Genomic DNA, 15,678 nt, shown 5'->3' on the forward strand with positions numbered 1-15,678 from the left:
CTTCTTCTTCTTCTTCTTCTTCTTCTTCTTCTTCTTCTTCTTCTTCTTCTTCTTCTTCTTCTTCTTCTTCTTCTTCTCGTCTTCCTTCTTCTTCTTCCTCTTCCTCTTCCTCCTCTTCCTCTTCCTCTTCCTCTTCTTCTTCTTCCTCTTCCTCTTCCTCCTCCTCCTCTTCTTCCTCTTCCTCTTCCTCTTCCTCTTCTTCTTCTTCCTCAGCTCTATTTATTACCTCTTAGCAGAACGTGACCCAGGCACTCACTTCCATTCACAGGTCTTGTTCCGAATTATTTTTGAAATACTTCTGTGTTATCCCTAGAAGTTGTTTCTCCCTTGAAACAGTACTTTTCTTTGGAATACAAGCCCGGGCAGCTTCTGCCACCAAGTTTTCAGTATACCGTACTTCTAGAAGCCTAAGACATGCAAATTGGAAACTACTGGAGAAAGTTTTTTAAAAAAAGATCCTATAAAAGCACTCAAGCTATCTTAACAAATATTCCTTTAAACATCAGGGAATCTCAACACTTCAGAGACACAAGAATTGGTCTACGAAGGAATCTGGCTCTGCAGCTGAGCACTTCAGACCTCACAAAGTTAACTGTTAAGTTTCACGCGAACAGGATTTACAGGATGATCAAGCTGGGTCTAGGTACTGATGAGGACGATCCCACCGCCCATGACACCGCTGCTGCTGTCCACGAGGAGATGACGACACCTTGCGCCAGGAAGAAGTCAAATGGGCTCAGCCCAAAGAACCACTAATGCGTGCTCCGTGCTTTCACCTTCATTCCCTCTGATAATATATGTTTTTGAGGATTTTTTTTTTTGTTGTTAAGTCTGTATGGCTTGATAACTGCTTTTAAGGGGAAGATAAGACTTCTTTCTACTTTTAAGTAATACTGTGCTACTTCAGCTTCCCTTCTGAGTGAGAGCTTTGCCCCTGAGCTCACACAGGACCCTACGAGGCCCCTCCAGAACACTTTTCACTCTGTCTGCACTACCTCAGATAAGGAGTGGCCTTGTGACAGTGCCCCAGGGAGAAGGGGGAAAACGGTCTCTACCTCACCGCTAGGCATCTCATGCCATGGCTGCCCCTTTGGATAACTTGACACATGTCTGTTGAGTGAATGATCTTCGTTCCCCTCTGGCCATAAGCATCGGAATTTGTCAAGGTTTCACTTCCCAGTCCTCTTCCCGTAGTTTGGTGCCAGGGTACAGCGTAGGTGCTCAACTGTAGCTAGTTTGGTGCCAGGGTACAGCGTATGTGCTCAACTGTAGCGATGTGACTCAGAAAGTTGCTGTCCCAAGGGAGCAAGGAGGAAGAACAGAGCCTAAGGAAACTGGCCCCTTGTAATCCCGCAATCTGGAGAAGAGGTAGCAGATTCCTGGAGGCAGCGCCCTGCCTGTTCTTTGTTCCTTTACCTGGGAAGTTACCAACTAGTGAAAAGTAAAACTTAAAGAGTTTGGTGAATGCTGGAAAGGATGTAAATAGCAGTTTGCTTACACCAAATTAGTTATGCACATTCCCTGGCCTGTTTGTAGCCCTCGATAAATGTGAGAAGTTTCGGTGGTGGCTCGGGGCTCACTTAGAACGAGACTAAGCTCAGTGAGACCTCTAAGGCTATATTAATTCAAACTTCCCATCAGTTCTGCCGGCTCCAACTGATAACACCCAACACTCAATGAATAGTTATTGGGTGAGTTAATATATAGAAGGTGCAAGAATGGGGCGTTCCCCCTTGCCCTCATTTTTATAGGAAAGCTCCAGGGAGCAGTGACAAATCAAACTGAACTTCCCCCAGCATCACTTAAATGGAATTTGCCAAAGACATCCTGAAAAATGAATTTAATTAGGTCCGTTAATAGGGGAGTCATTGTTGGGTAAGATTTAAAGCTGAGGCTAGAAAAGGTATGGATAATTTTACCACTTTAAATTATACGGGAGGTTATTCCTCATTCTCAGTTTCATTATAAAAACGCGTCTCTCGATGGATGCTTCCAGCTTCGGAGAAAACAAAGCCAAAAAGGTAGACAAAAGATTGGATGGCTCTCAGAGACAGCACCAGGAGGAGGAGGAGGCAGCTGGCTCTGCCAGGTGTGCCCACCAGGGGGATGGGATAGTGCTGCTGCCTAGCCAGGTCGTGTCAACATCACATTGATTGTCAGGGCAACTGATGTGGCTTTCCATTGCAAGAACCACCAGCCCAGGGTGCATTTCTACTGCTGGGATCTGCGTGGCTTCCAGAGCCCCAGGGCCCTCTCTCCCAGCGGGCCACTTTGGAGCCCCACCTTCCCACAGGTTCCAAGTCAGACCCTGGAGGGGACGCGGCCCTGGTCCCAATTTGAGGTTCTTCAGCTACAAGGGCCCTTGAATGCCCTTCTGGGGACCCCATAAATGTGTCTTGATGCCTAACAGAGCGTCCGCATTCCACAAATGTGTTTTGTGTCACATTTCTCGGCAGTACACGGCCGACACAGGGTGTCCTAGACACTAACCGGTCTCAGGAGCCAATTCATTTGGAACACCAAAGCTCAGGCTAATCAGCATTTTAATGGTGTTAAAAATGACAGTGAATCAGAAATATCCACAATGGGCAGAACCCTGACATGTATTACCCCACACCACCATCCAGCTGAACTCGCCAGAGCTGTGCTCCCTGCTCTCCCTGCCCCAGCTAGGACTCCAGGCACCAGGGACACAAACTGAGGGGAAACCCTCCTCCTGTGAATGCCAGGGAGATGCTGAACAAAACCAAAGAGGAAGGCACGGAGGGGTGGCAGAAAGGCTGAGGGAGAGAAATGGAGCAGGGAGAAGGCGGTTCAGTAATTGGTGCCTTCAAGCGCTCCGCCACCCCAGACTTGCACATGGCCTCTAGGGTGCCCGTGCAGATCCCCAGCTGGATATGGTGGGGTGTGTCTGTAATCTCAGCACCCAGGGAAGCTGAGGCAGGAAGACCACAAGTCCAAGCGCTGGCATAATGGCAAACACCTGTAATCCCAGCACTTGGGAGGCTGAGGCAGGAGGATCACCACATGTTCAAGGCAAGCCTGGGGTACATAGTGAGCTCAAGGCCAGCCTGAACTTCATGGTGTGACCTTGTCTCAAAAATACTCACACACACACACACACACACACACACACACACACATACATACAAAAAAGTTTTAAAATGAAAGGGCTGGGGATGTAGCTCAGTGTGAGTTCAATCCCCAGTACCAAACCTTTTTAATCAATTAATTAATTAAAATAAATTGTCAGGCCCTAGCCCTGCCACCCACTTTCTCCTAGGCAAGTAGCAGGCTCGCGAGGCTCTATGGTCACGCTCTTAGCAATGGAGAGGCAAAAATGAAAAACCACTAAAAATTCTAGGACACAGAATATATGCATATTTAAGCATAAACAAAACAACTCACTGGGCTGGGGAGAGAGCTCAGCGGTGTAAGCGCCTGCCTGGCAAGCGCAAGGACCTGGGCTCAACCCCCGGTACCGCATGCCCTGCCGGCCCCAAAACTGGATGTGGTGGCGCACGCCTGCAGTCCCAGCACTGGAGGCTGAGGCTGGAGGATCAGTAGGAGCTCAAGCTGTATAGTGAGACCCTGTACCAAATGCATAAATAAAAGGGTTTATTTTATTTTATTTTTTAAAAAACCTCACAGTCATGAACAAGCCCCACTTGCCCAGCCTGGGGCTAACCTCACTGTGCTCCCTGCCAAGAGAGACATTTCTACCAAGGGGACACTGGGACTTGAGATTCAGGTACCACCCACCGCCTGTGTCAGGCCAGTAAGTAGGGAGGACGCCGCCTTTGAGACGCACAGCCGCAATGCCACGTCGCGGAACGTCAGCCAGCTTCTGCCTCTGAGTGACTCTGAGCAAATCTCCAGATTATCTCTGAGCCTTTCAGTCCTCACCTGAATTGGGGGTTAGAACGCAGCTTCTCCACCCCCCAAGGCCTGGTGTGACCTGCAAGTGTCCCCCAGGGCAGGTGCCCCGAGAGTGTGGCCTCCTCCCTGGGCCCCCAAGCCACTTTCCAAGGCTGCGGAGCCATCAGCGAAGGCAGCCTTTCCTGCTTCCCCGACAGCTTATTTCACGGATCATAGCGATGCTGCTGCTGCTGCTTATTCAACAGAGGAAAGAATGAATTCGCTTTCCTTCCTTCACCCCCGGCATGACCTGTTCTCTGGTCATCTCTCCTTGCCGAGGCAGTGGCGCTACCCACGGACTTTCAATCTGGCCAGAAAGAGAATGCGCAGTAATGACAGAACACCTTGCCCACGGAGTGCTGGGAGCCGAACCGCCACCACGCCGGTAATAAGTCCAAATGAAAGATACTATGTCACCTCATTTGAATTAAACGGACGAACTGCAGTCCTGGACCATTAAAAATGAATCAATCTGCTGGAAGGCTTCTGTGGGCTCAGTGCCAAGTGCCCCAAGAAGGTGCCAGGCTCCGGCAGGGTTATAGCCTCATTTTCTGCCAATAATTCCTCCTGTCTGTGAACGTGGAAAAATAACTTGATGTAAAAGCCACTGGGCCGGCCCCAGGCTAGCTCCCCATACCAGGGCTGCACTCTGAGAAGATCTGGGGGCCACGGAGTCAGCAGCCAGAAGAGTCTGGGGGCTGGATGGCCACAAGCCGTCCCTCGGCAGTGCCTTCTCTTCCGGGGAGCTTGGGTGTGCTGTCCTCCTGCACCTCTAAAGCCCACAGCAGAAGGACCCATGGACTGCAGCTGCTTCCTTTTACAAACAAGGATATGGAGGGTCTGGCTTCCAGGACGCTCAAAGCTCCTGAGCGCAAGGCACAGGGCTCCTCAGAGGCCAGTTCTCAGGGCACGTGCTCTCTGGGCGCCCAGTTTCGCCCCTTCCGTGGCTAGGTGGCCCCTCACTCATGCTCTGCCTCTCTCTCAGACCCTGCCTGCTCACCTGCAATATAGCGGTACGCTCAGATTAGACTTCCCTGGGATTGAATCTCAGCTCCGCTGCACACAAGCTACAAGGAGCGAGGACCTCTCTCCTGCCGCCCTCGGCCTCAGCTTCCCCTTCTGCAACTTGGAATTTCATAATAGACAGGGACTGTTCTGCGAAGACCTGTCTGCGTCTTACACACCACCCCACTGCAAGAATCCACCCAGTGCATGAACACCCATCCAGCTCAGGAGCGGGGTAAGAGATCATGCCACTATCTCACAAATGAGCAACTCTGCTGACATCCATGATAAAGGAGGATCGAGTCTGCCGGGTTTTCTCTGAGTTGCTTCCCAAACCTAACACACTTTGTTCTCCATGACCTCTTTGAAACACTGGGCACTCGGCAACAGCAGCACACACTGCCTGGCCTCGGGTCATCAAAAGCTGAGGGAAACTGAGCCTGGGCAGGTTGGACAACTCGCCTGTGTGGCTGGATTTGAGCCCAGCGTCTGCACTGCAGAACCTGCCATGGAGCTTAAGCAGAAGCATTTGCATCTTCTTCTGCCTCCAGGGCTACACTGAGGACTTCAGTGTCACCAAAGACTGTGGGCAGCACAGAATGGGCTTCCTGGTCTCGTGGGCAGGTTCAGGATAAGCCTGGACTAAAACACAAGTCAGACTTTCAGGGCTCACCTTGGCTGATACAACTTCACTGCCCCGGGGTGACCGATGTACTAGCATTTCTACTTTTAAACTTCAACTCGTGTCCCAGAAGCCATGCGCTGGACTGAGAATCTAACTCCCTCCTCAGTGCCCACTGTATCCCATGCCCAGCCCCACCCACTGGCCACGGTAGAGCCACTGGCTGATCTTCTCCTGACCTGCTGGAGGTAGACAAGGAAACAGCATCCTACATCCTCCTCCTAGATTTAGCATCTCCAGGCCTGAGATTGAAGCCCCAGAGTGAGGCACAGGTTCGCTGAGAAGCCCTCATATCCTAGGGTCACAAACTTGGGGTCCCTACCATTGAGTGTTGGTGACTAGGGTCTATGTTATATCATCTCCCCAAGTTTCAGCAGCCTTGGGGAGCACAAAGTGGGGCCGTGATACTTGGTGTTTATTGAGTACTTACTGTACATCAGGCCTGATGTCACATAGCCCTCATGACACTCAGACACCCAGGGTCCTCCCAGCTCCTTCTCCCCCACCCTTACCCCACCCAAGCAGGCTAACTCTGTGGCCTCTCCTTCAGCAAATGCTGAGCATTCTGGAATGACAACGCTTTATGGCCAAACAATGAAGGCAGCAGACAGCGCTGTCATTCACCCCACCCCGCCCCTGAGCCCCAGCTCAGCAGGAAGGGCGTTAAACCCTCAGAAAGAAGAGGGAAAAGGATCGGCTAGAAGTACTATGTGCAGCTAAAACAAGTCAGCACTCTCACAGTCTGTTGTGGGGGGCCGGGGGGGCTTCTCAGAAAGCCTGGCAGGTCCTGGGAAGGAGACACTTAAGGGAATCTTTATCACAGAGGAAAATGGAAAACCCACTAAAGGCCCATCCATAGAATGGGCAAACAGCGACACTCCTCGGTAGAATACAATGGTGAAAATGAACTTGGATACACGTACAAGCACAGGTGAATCACATAAATATAATTTTGAGCCTAAGCAAGTTGTAGGAGCATGTGTAAAGCACACCATCTATTTGGAAATCAGCATGCAGAGAAATTCCACGGTGGTGTGGAGTGCCCTTTTCTACTTCAAGAATTTAGATGTGCATGGCAGAGGTGAGGGTGCTTTGCAGGACTTCCATGGGGTCTCTGATGAGGATAAGTGGGCTTGGTGTATGTGCTAGCTTTCCGTGGCTGTGACAAAATCCCTGAGACAATCAACTTAGGAGGAGGAAAAGTGTGTTGGGCTCACAATTTCAGAGGTTTTGGATCACAGCCACCTGACCCTGGTGTGACAGGAGTAAGTGGTGGGGAGAGGGGAGACAGAAAAACTTGTCTCCTCCCAAGGCTAAGTGGGTCCACGCAGAGGCAAGCTGAGCCCTTGGCCCACCAGAGAGCCTCCCACAACCCCATGACAAGCCGTCTTGCAATCCACTTAGCAACACGGACTACGGGAAGACAGAGCTGGGTTATCCACCGAAAGGGCCAGGCCCCTCTGCTCCTTTTTTCACCACGTACAGGGGAGCCACCAATAAACACAGCCACCTCATAAAGCCACTGCGAGGCTTCAGGGACATACCCATGAAAGTGTTTGGCACCATGCCTGGCACAAAGCCAGCAGTCCAGAGAGTGTCATTCCACCACTCCGTGTCCACTGCAAGAAGTCAGGTGCCCTGGGTCCCAGAGCCAGCTGTGTGTCCATCCGGTGTGCACAGCTCTGTCTTGTTAGCAGGGCCCCTACCACCCGGCCAGTGAGCACAGCAGGGGCTCAAGAACTTGCTAAAGTGAGCACATGACGATCTTCACCCAGACTGGCTTGACAACGGGGACCCCCAGGAAGAGACTTCTGTATTAGTCAGTTTTCATGACTGTAACCAAATATCTAATTCTCTTAAGAGGAGATGTTCATTTTGGCTCATGGTTTCGGAGACTCCAGGCCATGGTCAACTGGCTCCAAGGCAAAAGCTTCATGGTGGAAGGACGTGACAGGGACAACCCGCTCACCTCACAGCAACCAGGAAGCAGAGCAGGAGAGGAGCCGCCCAGGAAAACACAGGTTCCTCCAAGTGCCTGCCTTCCTCACAGCCCATTCTACCAGACTAAGGCCTTAAACCTCTGAGGAGGTTCGCACCCTCACGATCCTGTTGCCCATCTAGGCATCTATTAATCCAGCCAACCTGGCAAGATGACCATCACAGCCTCCATCAGAGGCAGGCAGTAGAGGCCCTGGGATGATGCGCTCTGTACGGAGAACCTTCAGGAGAGGGGATGCCTGCGTGGGCGACGGCGTGTGGCAGAGGGTCCTGTGGGCCACATAAAGTCTGTACGAACATATGTTTCAGTCTATATGTCCTCATCTATGTACCCTTGCATGTATACATAGAGGTACTGTGTACATATTCACACACACACACACACACACACACACACACACGTTTTCCACCCGAAGGTTCCATGAGGGTTGGCCAGCAGTGCCCTGCATGGAGCCTTTAGAGTTCAACCTGCCCTGGCTGCCCCCCGTCTATATTCACAGCCTTCCCTCTCAGTAGTAGTAGCGATTAATATTTATAGTTTGTACCTGGACAGTACCGCACAGCCCCGTGGTCTCAGAAGCAGGGCTTGTGGAAGGTGACTGTACCACAGGGACTCATCCACTGGCCTGGCGTGAGGCGGTGGGGGTCAGGCCACTGGATGACCCGGAAGGGCTTATCTCCACTTCTGGCTCCAGCCTTTATGCTGCTTCCTGGTTGCCGTGATGCAAGCAGCTTTGCCTCCACCAGACGCTTCTCCCTCACGGCTTCCTGCCTTGGAGCGGGCCAGCTCCGGCCTGAAAAGCTGAGCCAGGGTAAACCTCTTTCCTCCAAGTTGCAAGTGTCAGGTATGGTACCCCAGGAGCAAGGAAAGTGGCTCAGATGATCCATTTCCCAGGTGGGACAACTGGGGCTCAGAGAGGAGAAGTGGACCACACTGTGACACCTCAGTGTAAGGCCCAGGATTTGAGTCACACAGCAGCACGCCAGAGTCCAGCCGCTTCTCCACAGCCACGGCCCTGGCCCCGGCCATGCCCCTGAGCACCATGATGGCTGTGCCACCCGCCTGGCTCCCAGCTGTGCTCCGTTCTTCAGCCTGGTCTTCCCGTGCAACCTGTCCTAAACGCTCCATCGGAAACGCTCTAGGATCCCCCAACTTACTCGGTGAAAATTCCAAAGCTCCTCCGGAGCCCCCGAGCTGCCTTTCCCAGGTGGCTCTCTCGGGGCTCCTCCCCTTGCGTGTGCTTGTCCTCGGGGGGACCTGGCCGACTGGAGAACAGGGAACTCAGCATTTGTGAGAAGCAAGAAGGACTTTGAGTCCAGGGAAAGTTTGCTGAGTGAATAAATGAGAACAAGCAAAATGTCTCATCGATGGAGGCCCAAGGGAGGCATGTCACCCTCGGGAGTTGATGCATACGCGGCGAAGGGTTTCTACCAGATTATTCGCGGGGTCTGGGCTGAGGGCCATTGTGCGGGTTGGCGATGCCCTCTGGTGTCCTCTTGCCTTTCCTCTGACGCTGAGGAAGCACAGCCTTCCCATCAGGGGACTTCGACGCGGGCGTTCTCGGGGTTGTGTGAGCGGGAGCGCAGCCAGAGCCTGCTGTAGAAGCCTGTCGAGCGACATGCGTGGACGTGGCCAGCGCTCAAGCGCAAGGTATAGCCACACACGGAACCCTGACCCCGCTGCCGCAGTGCACAGCCGCCCCCAAACGAACGGCTCAGTCCAAAGAGCGCTTGCGCTCACAGACCTCCGGAGCGGACTGGTGGAGGAAGGGGACCTTCTTCACACGGCCACGCGTGCACCCAGACTCCATTCTCCAGGGCTCTGCCACCTTCGATGGATGGGCTCCAAGGCCCCAGCAGAAAAGGAGAAGGGGACCATTGCTGCAGGCTGTGTCATGGCCGGTGCCTGGCGAGTGGAGGTCCCTTCTGTCCATGTTCCGAGGCGCCACCTAGATGCAAGGAGGTGGGGGGGCGCCTCCTAGCGGCCACACAAAAAGCAAGAGGCCCTAATGAGCACCTGCATTGTCTCGCCTCACAAGCAAGAGGTGACACTTGGTCTCCAGGACCCACAGACAATGGGATCAAAACCAGGCGCCTGGTCTGGGCCTGGCCTGGGACCCAGGCTGCTGGTCCTGTGGTTACCTGCGGTCTGGGTGGAAAGCCTGCCATCCAGGAGGAAAAGACAATCTGGAGAAAGAGTGCAAAGTGCACCTGTCCGGAGCGGGGCTCCTGAGGGCAGAGAGAGGTAAAGCCCGGAAACAAGGAACTCAGCCTGGAGCTGGGCCTCTTCTGCGATGCAAGCCCGGAGAGAAACACCAGCCACCCACCTGTGCCTGAGGGCTCGGAAGATGCGCTTGAGTCTGGGTTCTCTGAGCCCTGGAAGATCTCATGCTCAGGGGTAGCATGGCAGTGGAGGTAGGGACAAAGTAAGCATGCCTCAGGGAGCATCCTAGGGGACAGGTGGCACCCACAAGAACTGAGATGAGATGTCCCGGTGACTGGGAGGACAGAGCTACGCCTGTGGCCTCACTTGTATTCACAGGCTATGGATGTGGCACCCCACATATGCCCTGGAGGAAGGGCTCTGAGACCGTGTGGACTTTGTCATGGCTCTAGGCCAGCCCCACGCCTTCACCCCGGTGCTCAGCTCCGTAATGCAGCAGGACTAGAGATGAGGGTAGAGGATGGGTGCTGACCACGGATCTCCAGCTCTGGGACATCAGCCCCATTTCACATTTGTACAGAAGAGCCAGTTTGGAGCCTCAGGCCTACTTGGGTAGGAGACTGACCCCCTTACTCTCTCATGCCTGTCCTAAAGGGCCAGATCATGTCCCTGCCCCCCACAACTGTTGGGTCCCACCATGTCCTTTACTCTGGCCAGCACCACAAAGCCACCATTCCCTGGAGAGGAGTATGAGGTCATAGGGACAGGAAATAAGGCAGCGAGAAGGTGCCCCTACCCGGCCCCAGAGGATCAGAAGTTCTGGACAGAGGAAGACTCCAACTATGCAGAGAGAAGCTGAGTGGACTCAGGCAGTGGAGAAAGGTTTACAATGAAGACAATTAGCACTCAGAGTGCTGAAGATTCCAAGGGCTGGGCCGTTCCACCTCCAAAGAGCAACTTCCTTGTCGGCCCACCCTGCATCCCAGGCAGAGGATGCCACCGTCCTCCAGCCCCTCCAGAGTCAGGCTGAGCACCAGGCCACCTGCCCCCTCATGATAAATCAGAGCTGCTAGCGCCTTTCTTCTTCCTGATCTTCTCTGTCTGTCTGATAAACACTCCAGAATCTGACAGAAGTGGAAACTCTCTCCTTCAGGAAAAGAAAAATGTGTGTGTAGCTCCTTTCAATTTTTGCATACAAGGCTGGGGAGATAACTCAGCGGTCTAAGCGCCTGCCTGACCAGCACAAGGACCCAGGTTCCATCCCCAGTACCACATGCCATGCTAGGACAGGGCATGGTGGCACATGCCTATAATCCTAGCTCTGGGGAGGCTGAGACAGGAGGATCACTATGAGTCCAAGCTGAGTAGCAAGACCCTGTATAAAAAAATGAATAAATAATTTTTTTAATTTGCATACAATTCAGTGCATTCTCAGACTCTTTAAAACCCACCCAGGAACTCTTTACAGACCAACGAGTATCCTTAATTTATTCAGTGACTCAATAAACATCTATTAAATATCTACTAACAATTGATACATGGGTTACTTCCTACGGCAGCTACCTGTCATAGTTCATATCTAGACGTCTCCCCAACGCCTGGGGGGCTCGGAGGCTTCGTAGAAGGTCTATGGGGTGTGACAGCGGGCTTCCTGGAAGGAGGTCTGGTGGGAAGAGGCAGATCACTGTGGCTGAGATCTGGAGGAGTATCTGCCTCCCGGTTTTTTCCTCTTGGCTCTCTGCCTCCTGGAAACCACGACATGAGCAGTGTTTCCTCTGCCAAACTGCTCCATCCGGCCCTTCTTCCCTGAAGCTGGCCCACTGTGGAGTGAAACCACGAACCAGAATAAACCTCTCCTCCTCTAAATTGCAGGCGCCAGGTGTTGTGTCCCAGCCAGGATGAAAGTAAGAACGAGCCACTGCTTCTTTAGGGCTGCCACCACAGTCCCCTGGGAAATGCCTGGGAGGCTTAGCCCTGCCGCCGAGCACGGTTCTCAACGTTGCCTGCCCTTTGCAGTGACCTGGAGAGTTTCTCCAAAGCCTCATCTCAACCCAGGAGGCTGGGCCTCTGGAGGTCGGGCCCGGGCAGCCCTAGATGATCCCAGCACGTAGCCAAGGCGAGCGCCGCCATCCCAGACACCCAGTGTGCTTTTGTGAGCTCTCTGGGTGACTGGGATTTATAAGCCAGGCTGTTCACTTATTTATTCATTTGATCATTTGTAAACACTTACTATGGGCCAGGCAGTGTGCTGGACATTGGAAACAGGGCAGAGAATAAGAAATCAAAATCTCTGCCTAAGCTGAGATTCTGACCATGAATACCCAACACATAATGTTGTCACAAGCAACAAATATTGGCAAGTGGTGTAAAAAAAAAAAAAAATAGTAGGAAGTTCTTGGCAAATTAAAGATGGCTTCAGCCGGGGAGATAGCTCAGTAGAATAAGCGCTTGCCTGGCAAACACAAGGGCCTGAGTTCAATCCTCAGTAGAGAAAAAAAAAAAAAAAAAAACTGCGGCTTCTCAAGAAAGGGGTCCTTGAACTCAAGCTCGAAGAATGAGAACCCAAAAGATAAGCATTCAGACGGTGGGGACAGCCTTTCAAAGGCCCTGTGGCAGGGCAGACCTTGGAAAACCTGTAAAGAATTTGGATTTAACTCCTGTCTGTGGTGTTCTCTCTGGCCTTGTCATTACTTCAGAGAGGAGGCAGAGGCTGGCAACACTGGTGATGCGGGGCAGTGTTTCACCCACCCATGGAGTGGGGGTTGCCTACTCCATGAGCTCCTTTTGCCCAGCCCCTCCCTCCAAGCAAGGCCTCTGATGTAACTTACTGTTGTCACAATAGCATTGTTCTTCTTCCTGCACCTCACAGGCCTATCACCATGGGAACAGAGCCAGCCAATCAGAATGCTCGGTTTTAAGAGGGCAGCTATATAAATCAGGTCACCTCTCCCCTGAGAGGCCACAATCACCAGAGGCCTCTCAGGGCTGCTTCCTCCTGGATAAGCCAATCCCACCACCCCCTATTTCCCCCAAGGCAGAAGAAGGGGGGTCTTCTGCCTGTGGTCCTCGGGGGACAGAGGCGAGCCCATGGTCAACTAGCTCAGATATCCAGCCACCCAGACAGCCAAGCTATGCAGCAGCACTTCGGGAGTCCCTGAGAGCCTCCGGGAGCACCCTGACATGTGCCCGCAGCCAGCAGAGCCTGCTCCATAGCATGCTGTACCCCCGACTGGAAGACCAAAGTAATGCCAGCCTGGGGAGCAGTGGCTACACAGGGGATGAGGAAAATAGTGACCTCAGCCTGGTAGGCAGCCGTCGAGTCCCAAGGTTGATCAGAAAACTCACCATCCACGTGGGCAGCTCTTCAAACAGTCAGCTGAGCGCTGCGTACTCTCCCAGACTGCTGAAGAGCTCCCGGCGCAGCCAAAGCCAAGGTCAAGGCCCTGGCACCAAGCAGGCTGGAGGACAGCGAAACCAGCCAGCCGGGCAGCAGTAACAGCAGCCTGGGCAGCAGCAGCTTCATCAGCCCGGGCAGCAGCTTCCTGACTTACCAGGTAAGCAGTAGCGGGCTGCTCAGTGTCTCCAGCAGCCAGGCCGCCAACCAGACCAGCAGCCAGCAGAGCCTCTGCCCCAGCAGCAAGGGGCAAAGCGCACTGAGCAGCAGCACTAATCTTCAAGAGGACAAGACAGAGGAGGGCAGCACGAAAAACAGCGGTGAGGGACCCCAGGGCACGCAGCCTGCGCAGATGCACAAGCCTTTGTAAGACTCCAGCCCTGAGATGTTAGCTGCCACAGGTTCTAACTGTCACAGATACAAAGGCCCTGAAGGTCAGGACTCCCCACAAGAGGCTGCCAACACCATAAGAAAGGCCTTTAAAACTTGTGCACTGTGTTGAAGCCTTCAAGGGAGAGTCCTATCTCTCTGCAGCAGCCAACAGCAGGCAGACCACACATGGCAGCACAAGAATGTGGAACAACATCTACACTGAAGGTCAGTGGTCAGTGGCGAGGCACCTCTATCAAGAAGAGCTGCCAGCTAGAAGAGTTGCAGCAAGATCCATCTAGGCTGAGACCACAGCTGTAGGGACCACTGCTGTCGGGACCACCACTGTCAGGACCACCACGGTCAGGACCACTGCTGTCGGGACCACTGCTGTCGGGACCACCACTGTCAGGACTACCACGGTCAGGACCACTGCTGTCGGGACCACCTCTGTCGGGACCACCAGCAGTGACAACAGTACCGTGAGCCTCCATGACAGAACCATCCACATCTGTAGTGAGCCCCACAGTGGCAGAACCAACAGCACAAAACCCTTCAGTTGTGCCAATCGCAAGCTGTATTAAGAACCATCAGAAGCTAGAACTTTCTGCCATGGAATTGTCCTAAATGGTGAGCACTGTTGACAACCAACACCAAGCAGGATGAACTCAAACCAGTACCAACCCTGGCACGAGTGTCCACGTCCAGTGCCATCTGGAGGAAGCACCCTGCATAGGGAGCCATGGCCCAAGGGAGCTCAGTGCCCCCTAGCTCTGTACCACACACTGTCCACAGTGGACACGGCTCACAGAGCACCCCCCATGGCTCCCAATACCAACCCCAGCAGAGCACAACCCACAGGACTGTCTGTGGGCTAGGCAGTGAATGCCACCAGCCCAGAAACAGCTGTCTAGAGAACACTGGGAACTATGTCAAAGGACCCAGCCCTGAAGAGTACCACAGATGGAAGCTTCCACTCCTTTCTGTGCTCTGCTCTAGGCTACGGCAGCCCAGAATCCTCCCTAAGAGTGGAGGCTCCCGGACACCCACTCATGCCTCTTCGTGGTTCTCAGAGAGGAAGGGAGAGGCATGGGGGCAAGAGGAGGAGCCAGGAACTGTCCTTCATTCACGTGGTTGGAACTGTGCTTCACGTGGCAGATAATGCCACAACAGTTGCTTAGTGGTGACAGAGACCAGCCCAGCCAAGACTAGCAAGGCAGGTGCTCTGGGCCACTGAGTGAATGTCACCCAAGTGGGTGGTGGGAAGGCTGAAGTCAGCTCTGCCCCTGCTCAGGACCAACAGCCCCTCCCTGAGCTGACCTCATCAGACCTTGGGGAGCAAGAGGATCCACAGGGGAAGAGGCCACAGGCAGCCTAAAGACACCCACTGGGTACCAGAAGGAATGCTGAGGGGGGCACCAAAGATAATAAAGGTGTCTGGAGAGGTCACACGTGTGTGGTTCTGTGTGTGCGGCCCCGGCCAGGGCTGAGGTATAAGTGGGCACAAACTCGTGATAGAACCATGCAGACAACTCAGCTAAGCCACCAACGCAGCCACTTTTGAGTGGGGCATAATGGTATTAGTCTCCATTTCTTTTCCTGAAAGAGGGAGACAAGGAGCCTTATTTCGTACAGAGGAGGGCTGTGCAGATTACATGGTATGGGTAAGAATGGGAATCAAAGTAATGGGTACTAAATTCTTCCTGGCTGGGAAGACAGCTCAGCAGTCTAAGCACCTGCCTGACAAGCACACAGACCCGGGTTCGATCCCCGGTACCACATGCTGTGCTCCACTGAAACCCTGGTTGCACTGTGCCAGCCACTGAAACCAGGTGTAGTGGCACAAGCCTATGATCCCAGTGCCAGGGAGGCTGAGACAGGAGGATCACTCTGAGTCCAGGTTGCACAGTGAGACCTTGTACCAAATAAATTAAGATTAAATAATTCTTCCTTTCCCAGTATGTAAGATGAGTGGTTTCATCCTGTTTCACGCACATAAAGGACGATTGCTGCTCAGATGGAAATAAAGTCCCTGACCACCTCCTCCTCCTCCTCCCAAAACCGTGGAGCCGCATCTGCTCAGGGCGAGAAGCTGCGGCAGAGGGGCCGGTGGGTTTAGGTCTCTGAGCGTCGCTTTGAGCACTTGGT

General features: G+C 53.2%; 1 protein-coding gene across 1 annotated transcript; it reads left to right on the forward strand.

Moving 5' to 3' along the window:
* Positions 1 to 10,006: 10,006 nt before the first annotated feature.
* Positions 10,007 to 14,939, forward strand: CUNH16orf82 (chromosome unknown C16orf82 homolog). The gene is made up of 2 exons (XM_023709577.1): positions 10,007 to 10,018; positions 12,637 to 14,939. The coding sequence occupies exons 1-2, from the start codon at positions 10,007 to 10,009 to the stop codon at positions 13,261 to 13,263; spliced, it is 639 nt and encodes a 212-aa protein (XP_023565345.1). The 3' UTR covers positions 13,264 to 14,939.
* The last annotated feature ends 739 nt before the right edge of the window (positions 14,940 to 15,678 follow it).

This window comes from Octodon degus, unplaced genomic scaffold, assembly GCF_000260255.1.
Source record: "Octodon degus isolate 3935 unplaced genomic scaffold, OctDeg1.0 scaffold00001, whole genome shotgun sequence".
Lineage (NCBI taxonomy): Eukaryota > Metazoa > Chordata > Mammalia > Rodentia > Octodontidae > Octodon > Octodon degus.